At 35.3% G+C, this 14,919-nt stretch overlaps 1 protein-coding gene across 1 annotated transcript in view; it reads left to right on the top strand.

Annotated features, from left to right (window-relative positions):
• Positions 1 to 14,919, top strand: part of TTLL7 (tubulin tyrosine ligase like 7) — a 140,214-nt gene that overhangs the window by 61,464 nt on the left and 63,831 nt on the right. The window contains exons 8-13 of the mRNA XM_041749648.1: positions 80 to 244; positions 4,921 to 5,079; positions 10,131 to 10,225; positions 12,337 to 12,484; positions 12,570 to 12,643; positions 13,688 to 13,823. Coding sequence (XP_041605582.1) covers positions 80 to 244; positions 4,921 to 5,079; positions 10,131 to 10,225; positions 12,337 to 12,484; positions 12,570 to 12,643; positions 13,688 to 13,823 — 777 coding nt within the window. The remainder of the gene's footprint in view (positions 1 to 79; positions 245 to 4,920; positions 5,080 to 10,130; positions 10,226 to 12,336; positions 12,485 to 12,569; positions 12,644 to 13,687; positions 13,824 to 14,919) is intronic.

Consider the following 14,919-nt stretch of genomic DNA (forward strand, 5'->3'; position numbering starts at 1 on the left):
CTTGGTTCCCTTATTCTGTGAAACCTCACAGTTCTAGATTCTCATAGGTGATAACAACTTTGGTTCTTACTTGTTACAGACCCAGTTATACATGCATCTAACAAACTACTCTGTGAACAAGCACAATGAGCGTTTTGAAAGGGATGAGACTGAAAACAAAGGCAGCAAACGTTCCATCAAGTGGTTTACAGAATTCCTACAAGCAAATCAACATGATGTTGCTAAGTTTTGGAGTGATATTTCAGTAAGATTATGCCATTTTCACAATTATAACTCTTTCCTCAGGTTAATTTAAAGGATCATCAGCATTTTAAATGAAGAAGAGGTTACATTAGATTGGGCAGATAAAACATTTTCATGAAGGAAGTGGGAATTGTAACAGATCTTGATAAGCAGTATTTTTACTGCTAGGGATGGGGGAGAGGGAGTTCTAGGTGCAAACAAAGCATAAGTGAAGGCGTAGATGTATGAGAAGAGTGATAAGTGGCCGGGGTTGGCATGGATGGTATTTTTGGGAATTCTGTGGGGATTTATGGCTGAGACAATATATGGAGGCAAAATTTTAGGTCTGAAAGATCAAAGCTTAACTTGGTGTAGGCAGTAAGGATTCATTCCTTCCAGATTTTCATAAAGGAGAGTAATAAGGCCAAAGCCTATGAATTTAAAGGATAAGTCTGAAAAATGGGTATAGGATGGGTTCAAGTATAGACCAAGAGTAGGTAGAGGAAGGCACCTAGAGGAAGTTTAAGTGAAAAGAATGGCCCAAAATGAACCACAGTAGAAGAGATGACAGGTCAACTTTGAGGTTAACTCAATGTCCAAGAAATCAGGGAGAAGCATTCAAATGTTCCTCTGCAGTTTTATGGAGGAATTATAGGGAGAAGGATGTGGCTTTATTTTAAATAGAGTAGAAAGGAACTTATTTTGAAAAGAGGTAGAGCTTAGTTTTTTAAGTGAAGGGAAAGAGTTCTGTTCATTCATTTCATCCAGTCATTCAGTAAACACTTACTGAACCCGTAGTATAGGCTTGTTTCTGGCTAATAATCTGAAGATTTAGAAGATACAGTTCCTCAAAAAACTTAGAGTTTGATAGGAAAGACCCACACAAAAACTGTTAATAAAATGTAATTTAGCATGTACAACAACAGAGGCATGCATTGGATTCTGTGGGACTGTAGAGGAAGACCACATATGGTAGCTTTCTGTGGGCGAGAATAGGAGGAGGGCTGCCTGGAGGTTTTGATGCCTGGACTAAATTTTTAAAAGGTTATGAGGCTATGACAATGAGTTCTAACAGAGACTTATTGAACTTGAAATGTTTTCTCAGGTAAAAAAGATTACGTAGTCAGTTAAAAGTGTACATTTGGGATGTAACTGATAATTAAAGCCATGGCAGTGGATGACATTGCAAATGATATGTGTAAAGAGAGAAGGAAGCAGATCTGAGAAGGTAACCTAGGTGAAACTGACCGTTTATTAATCCTAACAGAAGTATCACAATGGTATTCAAAGTTAGAAGAGGACTTAATATGATAGACTATGAAATATGATTTAGCTTTCCTTTGGGAGCAAATACGATATAATTTAAATAAATCTACCATGAAAAAGGACATGGAAGTTCATAGTTAGCTGAATTTGGTTCTTTCGGGAAAATCAGAAAAGCTAGCATTATTATATTTATCCCTTTGTTGTTTTGTTGGTTATTTTTTACACCTTATTTTCTATATATCACAGAATGTAAATCCAGAGACTATTGGGTGTCAGTCAAGTAAAAAGGAGTGAAATGGTGTGGATAGAAGTAAATAGCGTGTGCTGGGAACTGTGGTAATTTGAAGAGTGTAAGACATCTGAAGGAGGTGGATACTATTCAGCACCAGCCTTTTGGTGCCACATGGTATTTTGGGTCTAGTGTGATTCATTCTTCTAATTTGTCAGTGGAAGCTCTAAGTCTCTTGATTTATAAATAAATGTTGGCAGCATATTCAAAACTTTTTAGAAATGCAGGGGTTCCAGCAAAAATGTTTGTCAGCTGGATTTTGTTAGAGACCCAGCAACCTGTTAACTTTCTATTCTATCTTCCTGATAGTCTAAATACATCCAAATAAGAAATTTGATTATGATAATGCTGTGTTTATCTACTTACTTACTACCAATGCCTATTTTGCAGAAATTTAAAAAATATTTTAATAATGTTAATATTTAATAATAAAAATATTTAATAATGATAATTTATTATATAGCAAGTTAGATGCATCAAAAGGGTGAAATTTGTTATTTTGGGGCAGTAGCTTGTTGATGGGAGATCATTTATGATGATACCTGATGATTTAATGAACAGATCATTTGATCTCAGTGAGAACAAGAAAGTTTTATATGCTGTGTGATATTCCTTTTTCTTTACGCAATTTTTCACTTCCATGTGGGTTTTCACTTCTTTGGAGAAGTCCTTGTGAAAAGGTGGAATTTATTGGGCTGCCTTGGTGAAGAATGTGTAGAGAAAATTAATCAGAGAGAAAAATTGGTTTTAAGTGGTACTTCCCCTACATAATTAAATTAGATAGAAGGTATAGAAGTAAGACTAATATAAATAAGAGGGTATGGAAAGGAACCTTTCTTTTAGAGCCTAAAATATAATTTTCATATATAGCTGGAATATGGCCAATGTGCATCTATTAAGCTCTGAAACATTTATGATCTCTTCTATAAATGGGTAAATTTTGTATTATTCTTGCCTACATTGGTTAGGATGTATAGTAACAATCTACAAATAAGCAATTATTTAATACTTAATAAACTTATTAACTTTTCCAAGCACATATTTTATAATTATATTTACTTTTATTAAGAATTATATATAAAGATATCTGCTTAGCATGAGTTAATGAAATAATATATAAAAAGGGAAGAGTTTGAGAAGGCAATCAATAAATTTTTCTCTTAATGTCACAGTTAACAAAGTTCATGAATTTAACTTAGGACTTTTTTTTCCAATGACCTTTCTTGGGAGGGGTAATTTATCTAAAAAGTAACTATGTATGAAAACTAACTTATAGTACCCCCTATATAGCACAGAGATATGTATTTTGTGCAGATCAATAACGAATAAGAAATCAATAGAAAATCAAGCCATGGTGATTACAATTATAATCACTCATAAAACCATCCTTACTGAGTGCTTTTTATATATTTTAGGTACAAATCTACAAATCATATTTCAAAGCAATGACACCATGCTGGACATTCTCAAAAGCATTAGTGGAATTTGATTTGTGTTTGGTTCTATCATTGCTGATTTTCAAATATACCTGCAGTCTTGCCTTGCATTCCTTACAAATGTGTGTTTTATGTAGAATAAACACAGATTTATAATTCAGGGTCTATTAATATTCACTCTCCCCATCCTGCCTGTGGTGTTTCATGCAGACACTTATTAGCCAAGGTTTTAACTTTCTCTTTTTTCTTATTCTCCTGTGGCTTCACTAATGTATTGAAAGACTTACATGAAGTGGTTTTTGGTCTTTTATCTTTATATACTTTAGTATTACCATCAGTTTTTTATTTTTATTAAAATGTTCTGAGGATAACCGTTCATGGCATCTCTGATACCCCAGATATGATTTGGGTGGGGATTCTGGGTGACAGCAGAATTAATTTCTGTGTCCCATTTTTTTCTCCCATGTAGTGACTGTTGCTCCCACCATGTAGTGGAATGTTTGTCTTTGACTTGACGTATGAGGTAGTGTTCTGGAGGAATGGTTGAAAACTATAACAATAGTTTAGTAGTTAACACTGAAGGTTTACTCTGTTCTAGACACTGTGCCAAGAGCTTTACATGGAGTCTCATTTTGTCTTACATCACTCTTTTGCAGTAGATGTTATTACTATTTCCACTTTACCTTTGGGAAAAGTAGGACTCACAAAGTTTAAGCAACGTGACTGAGGTTGTACATATAGCAAGTAGCAAACCAGGGATGAACCTGGAAAACTTGACGTTGGAGGCGAGTTCTTACCTGCCATACTATATCGCCTGTACCTGTAGAGAGGGACTTAAAAAGACAATATATTCTAAGAAAAAACCCTAGCAAGCAGTTTTTCCACAATCCATAGCTTGTTCTTAAACTTCAATAAACTGTTTTGTTAGCATTAGTAACTCACTCTAGTAGTATTGTGTGTCCTCCCAGCAGTGTGGACAGCTATTTCTGTAGTCAGCAGGACTCTCATCTCAGATAAATGTTGTGAATTGCAAAATCATCACCACACACAGAAGCCCACCTCTCCTAGGTTCTGCCCGCCCTTCCAGCTTTTGTCTATGTTATTTGTTGTAAGGAGAGTGCTTTACTCTCCTTAGAAATTTTTTCCCCCGCTACTCTTAAACCTTTCTGTATGGTTTCTGAGAAGGCTAGCATATGATCCTAGCCTTCTTTATTTAACAGACAGAAGCCACATTTTATTTTACTTATTTGTTCACAAGTATTTTTGAGCATCTACTAAATGGCAGGCACTAGTGTTGGCACAAGGACATGGCTCTAACAAAATGAGAAAGATCAGCTGATTCTACTCTGCGTGAAGTGGTGCAGTAAGAGATGACAGACAGTGGCTACCTTTGACTCTAGGGTCACAGAAGGCCTTTCTGAATGTCAAGGCCAGGCATGGGAGTATAGGGAACAGTGTTCCAGAAAGAGGGAACAGTTAACGCCAGGGGCCCTAAGCAGGCAAGCATGGCTGGAATGTAATGAGCAGGGTAAGAGTTGCATGAAACGGAATCAGAGCAGCGGCAGGGGCCACATGCCATAGAGCTTTGTGAACTTGGCCAGGGTGCTGGTTTGTAAGTCCAGGCCTTATTTCCATATATGTAAACAAGATACAAAAAAAGTAAGGCATTTTTACCTTTTTTTTTTTTTTAAATCACTATACGTGCAGGAATTGGTTGTAAAGACTTTGATTGTAGCAGAACCTCATGTCCTGCATGCCTATCGAATGTGCAGACCTGGCCAACCTCCAGGAAGTGAAAGTGTCTGTTTCGAAGTCCTGGGATTTGATATTTTGTTGGACAGAAAACTAAAGCCATGGCTTCTGGAGGTAAGGCATTTCTTTAAGAAAGAGAAGTTACTACTGCTCTTGTGCATGAACGCAAATGTTTTTTCAATGTGTACTTGGCATAGTTGACTCATTAACTGAACAGAAAGAGGCCTGAATGGAGCATGTGGGAGGAAGAAAACAAAAATTCAGAGAATAGAACATTTCCAGGAATTGATGGATGTGTGTTTGATATTACTTTTCCCAAACTAAGATCGATTGAATTTCTAAGCCAGGACTTTTGAATATCTGTGTGAATCTGCTTTTACTGATTTGTTATCTACTTTCTCCACTATTTTCCCAGCCTCACGGCCTCTACCACTTCATGACTTCTGGATGTTGTCTTTCCTCTGTGTGGGTGCCTGGGCTTCAGGACCACAGCCTCCTTGTCTTCATTGGGTTCCCCATTCAAACTCTCCAAGAAGAGAGAGGCTCCGATTGGTTCATTAATCAGTATTCAGTACCTCATACCCCAGCTGGCATGGATTCTCCTTAAGGCCATATAATATGCCTGGGGCTCCTCTCATGTCCAGACTGTTAACTGTATGCTTTTGGGTTTGCTGCCAGCTTCTGGTATGGTCAGAGTCATCATTATTTTTCTCTCTATCATTTACTATTAGGGAAATAAGGAAATGATATAAGGAAAAAATAAAAATAGTCTCTGTTCAAGATTTTTGTACCTTCCCTTCCAGTCATATTTATGTTACATCCAGAAGAAAACTTAGAAGTCTTGTGATCCAGTACTACCCCATTCAGTAGTTCCCTCTCCGACCCCTGATCTGGAGTCATAGAGTGCGTGGGCACAGAACACTGTGTTTAGGAAACTTTATCAGCAAAATATCACATACCCAAACACTTGTGTTTACTAGATTAGTTACATTAAGGAACATATTACTATAAAGGGTCCAATCAACAAGTACTTTTCATTTTAAGCTGATTATTTTTTTAATGATTTTGAAGTTGGAAGTTCCATCTGTAACTTGAAAAAGCAAATTGAATAAGTGATAGATAATCAAGACACTCAAAATATATTTTTAGGAAAGAACACTTTCCCAATTTGAGGGCTCATGGTTTTTTTTTTTTTTTTTTTTGTGTGTGTGTGTGTGTGTATGTGTGTATGTGTTCAGTTTCCTATGTGCCAGGAAAGTATATTCTATTTCCAGTCAAATACAGACATCAGATGTTCAAAGTTTGCTCTTGCATAGGTCCTAGAAATAAGATAAATGTGAGGAATTTTGCTTATATTTTTGCTTCCTTCATTACTTAGATATGAAAGCATTTGACTCTGTACCTTACTAAGGCATGACATTTTCTTCCTTAGGTTTCCTTCTTTGTCTGCAATTACCCCTTCCTGTTTTTTAACTTTATTCTTTTTTTCCTGCTCCTGTTACTTGCCTTTTATCTTTGATGGGGTGGGGAAGAAGTGAAGGCACATGCATGAAGTGGAATTGAAACTATAGCAGGGAATAATGACTGTGGATAACTAGTGTTTAAAGCATTTGTCTAACTGGAGCTTTGTATGAGCTTGGTAAATCAGAATTGACTGAGTGGTTGGATTCTGTATTTTTTTTAAAGGCTCCAAACATTGTTTGCATTAATATTTCTTCATACTCTCCTCTCCTCTTCATCATCATGTCCAGATCAGTAACCATTTAAAAACCCAACAATAATCAAAAGCTAGACAGCACTGTTTGCATTAACATATTTTCATTTTTGTTTCATTACTTCATCATTTTTCCAGATCAGTCAGAACCATTACAAAAACTTTACAGTAAGCAATAACTATGGATAATGAACATTTGTTATATTAAAACAATTAAAAGAATCTTATTTAGATCTTGCTTCTTTGTGTTTTCTCCCAGCTGCAATTGTAGTGGTTCTAACATATGTTGTTAAAAACCTTTTGGCACCATCAAGTGGAATAAGATAGAAGGTGCATCTGAGAATATGATAACTTTTAGTTAACTGGAATAATTGCAGGTAATGATTCATAGTAGCAAAATTGAAGAAATTTTCAAGCACAGAAACATTTTTTTGGGGAAAAATATGGAAATTGGGTAGGGTATGAATATACTGCTAACACTTTAATTACACTTGAATTAATTTCAACAAGTCATTGTGTCAGGGGGTGGAAATACAAGAAGACAGAATATTTATCCTGGCCGAGTGGGGACTCAGATATGTCTCGTGGTAATATTTACAAGGATAAGTAGGGAACAAACAATAGGGTGATTAATCTCCCTGTGTACAGATGTGTATTTCACAGTTAAAAATCTTTGCAGAGGAGGGAACACCTGAGCATAGTGTTTAAGGCTATAGAAGGTGTGGTGGGAACTGGAGGTTGGGAGAGATGGGGTTGGGGTAGGAAGAAATTACGCAGAGAGAACAGCACTAATTAGGGAGCATAGACTCTATTATGGATACTTTGATATGTGCATGAAATTATTGCCCTTGTTTTGATAGTAAAACTATGATTTAGTTGGTCAATAAATAGTATTTATTAATTTAATTTGCTTTCTAATAGTTTGCAATTTTTGCATGCATTTACAAGCTACTGAACTTTAAGACTCTAACCTCTGCTGAGCTTTGTTCATTCTAGAATTGGGGTAGGAAATGAGAACCAAAGAAGCCATCCACATCACAGAGTAGAATTTTTTTTTAAAGATTAATTTTTTTAAAGATTTTATTTATTTATTCATGAGAGACAGAGAGAGAGAGAGAGAGAGAGGCAGAGACACAGGCAGAGGGAGAAGTAGGCTCCATGCAGGGAGGCTGACGTGGGACTCGATCCTGGATCTCCAGGATCACAACCCAGGCCAAAGGCGGCACCAAACCTTTGGGCCACCGGGGCTGCCCTAAAGATTAGTTTATTTATGAGAGAGAGGTGTCCAATGCTGGGATCGGTCTCACAACCCTGAGGTCACAACCGGAGCGAAAGACAAGAGTCGGACACTTAACAAGCTGGGTCACCCAGGCACCCCAAAGTAGGATTTTGACTGAATGGAACCTTGATTTTCAGAGTTTCTTCTGTCTCTAGTTTTTACTTTCTCATAAAACTTTTGAAAAATCCAAGATGTGAATTGAAAAAAGTTTCTCTACTTTTTCATGTATTTGTTTTATCTTGTGTGGGTATATTTCTTCATAGACCAATTTCTTTTTTATGGTAATAGCAGGAATATTCTGAGATAGATAAGAGAGAGAGTCTGAGGTTACTACTATCCTGGAGGAGGGATATGTCTGGTAGTATTCCAGATAGCAATTTTGGAATGGAGCATCTAAGGAATTCTATAAAGATAGATAACATTTCAGTGAACCGCTTAATCATTGTTTTCAAATGCCTGGTTCATTTTATAACCTTGTCCTTTGTAGCAACAGAACTTGCTAATTGTATTACAAATTCTAGAGATTTTTTTTAATTTTTTTAATTTTTTTTTTTAAATTCCAGAGATTTGAATCAGTATGGACTGGTTAAAATTTTTTCATATAAAATGTGTTACTGTACCCTTTCTTCACACTTGTAAGAGGAAATACTTGAGTTTTGAAGTTTCGAAGCAGATTAATAAACTACCTGCATTAAATTTTGCCTGGAACAAATGGATGTTCTTGCCATTACGTAGCTGCTCCCTTCTCCTTGAGACCACATTGCATAGGCAGAAATATGTCCATCACCACCTAAATCAGCAGTCAGCAAAGGCATAATATAGTTTGGCCTATCCCTATAAGTGGAATACCATGCATCAAAATGATGGCATGAAAGGTTTTCATGATATATTGTTAAGGGAAAAACTTGGATTATAGAATAGTATTGTTAGTATAGGCATGTATTTGGAAGGTAAAATAAATATACCAATATATATGCATAGCAAATATTTATCATTTATCAAATGGTTAGCAATACACCATTTATCAAATGGATAACAATCTATGAGGTGATGGGATTACAGGGGATCTTTTTGTTGTTTATTTAGCTTCCATGTGCATACTTCTACTTGTATTTTCTATAGCTTCCAGTTGTAAACTGCATACCATCAGTTATTTTGTCTCTTGTGGAATGGAATTATATAAGACAACTCTCTTCTATGACTAGTGACATCGTGTTTTTTTGAGATAGGCTCTGAAGTTAGGTGGTGGTCATGAAGCTAAGCTGGAGTTTTGAACTCAGCAGTGTTCTAGCCAACTGAGTTAATTAGGTAGTCTTCATAAACACTTGCTATTCCAGTTACATTTTCATAGCAACAAAGACAAAAACAAAACTTCCACCTCTTGAAGTGGTACTATATTGTATAATGGATTTCAGGGTATATTCAGTTACTGTTACTTTTTATTTTTCATCTTAATGAAATCCTGTAAATGATGTTGGAAAGAACACTCACAAATGGCTCTCTTATTCCCATGAGTCCTTATACAGTTAGAGAGGCTCATAGAGGTTAGTCTGAAGCTACCTTAAATAGTATCTTCTGAGTTATATAATCAGTGGAAATGAAAATTGATGATTTAATTGTTTGATCCAGATAGGAAGAAAATAATTTATTTTTTTAGGCAGCAATAGACGAATTCATCCAGGAGATCTGAAGCAGTGAAAAGAGGGCACTGTTAGTTTCTACATGCTAAATAAATGCATAAATGATTACTTTATTGGTATCATGCATATTATTTTTGTTACACCATTATTGTTATTGTTAATACTGGTCCACTAACCTTTTTGTCAAGATGAGTCACCTTTAACTTCCTTTAACTTACAACCAAGAATGCATGGGGTACTGGGCTGGAGACAGTGGAGAGTAGGGAGAGGACACAAATGCTGACCTAAGATCCTGAGCTAAGGCAGCAGGGGGAGAGGGGTAGTAACAGCACTCAGTTCCTTTCAACTCCTTGATTTAGGGTGGTGAGGAAGGGAGGTGTGGCAGTGGTAACTGGGCCATTTACCATGTAGAGCTTTGAGTTTATTATAGTTTTCCTATTGGTTGGGGATCGTGCAGTGGTTTAACAAATATGTATTGAATATTAACCTACTAAAATGTGGCTGATCTCATTGTTTTCTTTGTAAATTTCAGATTAATCGAGCTCCAAGCTTTGGAACTGATCAGAAAATAGACTATGATGTAAAAAGAGGGGTGTTGCTAAATGCACTGAAGCTACTAAACATCAGGTAAAGTATTTCTTCCATCATTTGGAAGGTTTACATCACTTTTGGCATAGAACAATCACTTATATGTGGGATTGGTTTGCAGTTTTTTCATGTTTTGTATTTTGAATTTCTTGATTTCATTCTTCAAACCCATTTATGTTTTCTTTTTAAATATCCTTTCCTCTCTACAGACTGCTTTTACTTCTCTCTATATCATGCTCTGAATCTACAGTAAATATGGTTAAATAACAGTGTTGGTATAATTATTCAATACAGAGCATAAGGTTGAATTGGAGAATACCTGAGGAAAATCTCTAGATTATCTTCTTCACCTTACAAGAAGAAGCAGAGGTCATTCAGGAAGTTAAAAACGTAACAACCCTCAAACATTTGGATTTCCTACCTTTCTGTGAGATCTTCCCACTGTATCATGCAGCCTGGGTAAAGAGAAGAAAGAAACAATTGTTAAGGCAGGGTTAACCTTCCCGTTGAAAAGCATAGACAGGATTTCCTTTTTTTTTAAAGGCTGGATAATATTCCATTGTATGTATATACCAGATTTTCTTTATTCATCTATTGATGAACATTTAGGTTGTTTCTATGTCTTGGTTATTGTGAATAATGCTGCAGTGAGCATGGGAGTGCAGAACTCTCTTTGTATCCTGATTTCAACTCCTTTGGATATATACTTGGAAGGGGGATTGCTCCACTAACAGGATATTATTAGGCTGGTTGTAGTGTACATGATCATGGATCTCAAATATTTGAAGTGCTATTTTGTAGGAAAGCTTTTGGCTCCTTATGAAAGAAATTTGTTAGAAGTTTAATTGAACTGCCTAATGAAATAATGTCATCTGCCATTTTAAGTGTTCAAACAGTGTTTGGGGTGTTGGATTAAAGGACCTCTGAGGTCATTTAAACCCAGGGATTTTATGATTTCAATTGATTCTTATCGTCATTTAAAGAACTCTTAAAGAGTTGTGGGATGCTCCCAAGCAATTTATTTACTTTAAATAGTCCCAAGCATTTAGCAGATGCTTGCTTGAAGTAGCTTTATATGAGAAGCATTATTAAAAGAAAATAATAATTTTCCTTTTTGTTTGATAAACTTGGTAAGAAATTTTCATATGGCCCCTTCTTTTGCTTGATCAAAGAATGATTAGCCTAAATTTAACTGACATTTCAATTATCCTAGAAGAAATGAATAGAAGATATATAAAAAGTGAAATTTTTGTTTATTTAGCTTACATGAGTGCATCAAATATTTTAGATTATTCAAACAGTATACCTATACATATTTTTGTGTTTACAATTATTATATAAGTAGGCCTTATGTTTTTTGTTTTGTTTTTTTTGCGTAACTTTGCCAATGATGTCTTTGCCAACCAATTCAGGACAAAATCTATGGTGTTTTTGTCTTCTTAAAAGTGAGATAGTGAGAAATTTCTAGACTTAAAAGTAAAGAAAAGTTGGAATTCATTTTTCTTATTTTTTGTAATGTTCCACTAAGAGAATGTAGTACAATTCTTAACATTTAGAGCATGTGCTGATGAAGTTTACATTGCAGATGTGCCTTTTCACTCCACCTAGTTGGAGTGCCATGGGCATATATGTGTTAGATTTGTCTTTCAAATCTGCACAATTCTTAATACAATGTTTTACTTTTAGTATGGCTCCATATATATCCCAAAACTCATTTGTAAGCATACATTTTTAATCTCAAGAAAATCCAAAAGAAGGTACACTGCTCAGAGTATTCCATCACAACCCCTGGGAATATGGAACCTCCAGTTTACTATATGGAGACCCACATTTGATGGATGATTAGATGATATGATGTATGGGAATATATATATATATATATATGTTTACTATATATATGTTTACTATATATATGTTCACTAAATAAATATAAATATATATTTATATATAAATATATAAGCATACTTATATATATAATATATAATATATAATATATAATATATATTTAGTAAACATATATATACTAAATATATATATATATTTTATTTAGTAAACATTGATTCATATCTCCACTATGTCTCCTCTTCTGCTAATTTTCCTCACAGGGAGAAGATCAGGGCTTATTTGAATTCCTGTGTTTTATATTTCAGGACCAGTGATAAAAGGAGAAACTTGGCCAAACAAAAAGCTGAGGCTCAAAGGAGGCTTTATGGTCAAAATTCAATAAAAAGGCTCTTACCAGGTTCCTCAGACTGGGAACAGCAGAGACATCAGTTAGAGAGGCGGAAAGAAGAGTTGGTATGAAAATTTTCACAATATACCTACAATTTGAACTGCATAATTCATTGGTCAGATTTTATTTGTAAAATTTCTTCATTTCTAGAAAGAGAGACTCGCTCAAGTACGAAAGCAGATTTTAAAAGAAGAACATGAAAATCGGCATATGGGAAATTATAGGTAACTGTGCTTCCATTTTCATACAGATTGAAGAAGTGTCAAAACAACTGTTCTACATTTTTAGCCTTTTAGATTTACTTTGAGCACTGTTTCATTCCTGCTAGCCATCTTCATGGGTGGATGTATAAGATCTTTTAAATCTGATACTATCCTATGACCTTATTTACTTGTAATGTAGTATTTTGAGAAAGTCAGGTTTTAGGTCTCCTAGTTTTCTTTCTGTCCATTCCGAGTGGTTGCTCTACTTTGTTTAAACCCAGATATATCAGGAATCAGGCAAATAATGAAAATGTTTTGAGGAGGCGGATATGAGACAATACAGAGGGATGTGGACTGTGTTGCACTGGAAGGAACCCCTCCATGGTATCCTTTGACAGGTTAAAAAAGGACACTTCCCCCCAAGTTCCTTGTATTTTTGGAAAGACTGCCCATCTTCTCAAGCTTTGGCATTAGCTTAACAGAATTGGGAGGTTTGGGGGCCACAGAGCTTCTCACTCTCTTGGTGAAACATTCTTTCCTGCAACAACAAGCAATTCTTTCCATCAACAGCAACAAGGAGAACACATTCTTCTCATTCTATGTCTACCCTCTTCTCTCCTTTAGAGAGGCACATTCCACCACCCTAAAAGAGAATATCAAGATTAATGCTCACATTCTTGTATACGTCAGTAAACACATGGTGATTGCACAACTTCCAAATTATTTCTCATCACCTGCTCTCTCCCATGAAGATCTGTATTTCTTCGACTGCAATTCTCCAACCACGTCTCCACAACCAAACCCTTATACTGTGCCCTCTGAAGCTTTATTGTTTAATGACCATTCTCTAGATAAACTTTAACTTTTGTAGGTAACTGGTGAAAATTTGTGAATTTCTTATAACTGAATTCTTATTTCTAGCACCTAGAAGAGTAACTGGCAGAGAGTAGGTTGTCAAGGAGTATCTAGGTAATTGGACTTAACTCTTGCACTACAGTAGCCTCTTTTTTTTTTTTTTTTACAGTAGCCTCTTTTAAACAAGTTGGTTTATCTGATTTATTGTAGACGAATTTATCCTCCTGAAGATAAAACTCTGCTTGAAAAGTATGAAAATTTGTTGGCCGTTGCCTTTCAGACCTTCCTTTCAGGAAGAGCAGCTTCATTCCAGCGAGAGCTGAATAATCCTTTGAAAAGGATGAAGGTAAAAGAATGAATGTTTATAAAGAGAAAAATGAATGAAGCCAAATAGTATGTTTTTAAAAACAACCCACCTTAGTCCCACATATAAAAACATTTGTTTTAAGATGCACTTTTCTTTTATTTTAACAGATGGTAGTATTTAATAACCAACCAAGTGATTTCATAAATAAGATGTCTAACAGGACAAATTATACAGTAGATGTTGATATTATGTTGTAATATCAATCTATCATAATAAACATGTTTTCTTACAGAGATGTGTATATGTAACTGAATAAAAAAATCCATTGAATTAACCTAATTGTTTATGATGCTTTCATTATTTGGATTGTAAGTGACATTATACAGTTTTTTTTCCCTGATACACTGCATATACCTGGCATGTAAGAAGTAATTAAAACACACACACACAAACACACACACACACACACACAGAGTAATCTGTTTATATATAAATATATATATTTATGCATCTTTTGATGCATAATAAACCATTTATTTGCTCATATTCTGTAATCTTGGCTGGGCTCAGCTGAATAGTTTTTCAGCTTGGCTTCCTTGGAGTGAATTCTATTAGTTGCATTTATGTGGAAGTTCTTTTTTTTTTTTTTCATTTATGTGGAAGTTCAACTGGGGTTGGAAATCCAGGAGAGCTTCATCACATGGCTGTAGCCTCAGTTAGATAGCTGGAACATCTGGGGAGCTGGCTCAGTGTCTCTTTGTCTTTACATGGCTTCTTAGCAAGGTAGCCAGATCTTGTAACATGGTAGCTTGGAATTTCAAAAGGAAGCATTTCAAGAGGACAAGTGCTAATCAAGCCTCTGCCTGCTTGCATTGTGTTTGCTAATGTCCCATTGGACTAATAAGTGTAGGTAGGCTTATTTATCAAATTGTACTTTATATTACTGGACATTTCACTATAGTGATAACCTTCCATTTCTTGGATGCCTTGTTATATTGAGTGATTCTAAAGTTATAAAGCTTATTATAGATTTTACTTTTCATGCAAATTCTGCAAAAAGATGTAAAGCCACTTTCAAGTTGGCTACACCTAAAAGACAGAAGCAGAAGGAATTATGTGTACACTTCAATGCTCT

Source organism: Vulpes lagopus, chromosome 3, assembly GCF_018345385.1.
Source record: "Vulpes lagopus strain Blue_001 chromosome 3, ASM1834538v1, whole genome shotgun sequence".
In the NCBI taxonomy this organism is placed as follows: domain Eukaryota; kingdom Metazoa; phylum Chordata; class Mammalia; order Carnivora; family Canidae; genus Vulpes; species Vulpes lagopus.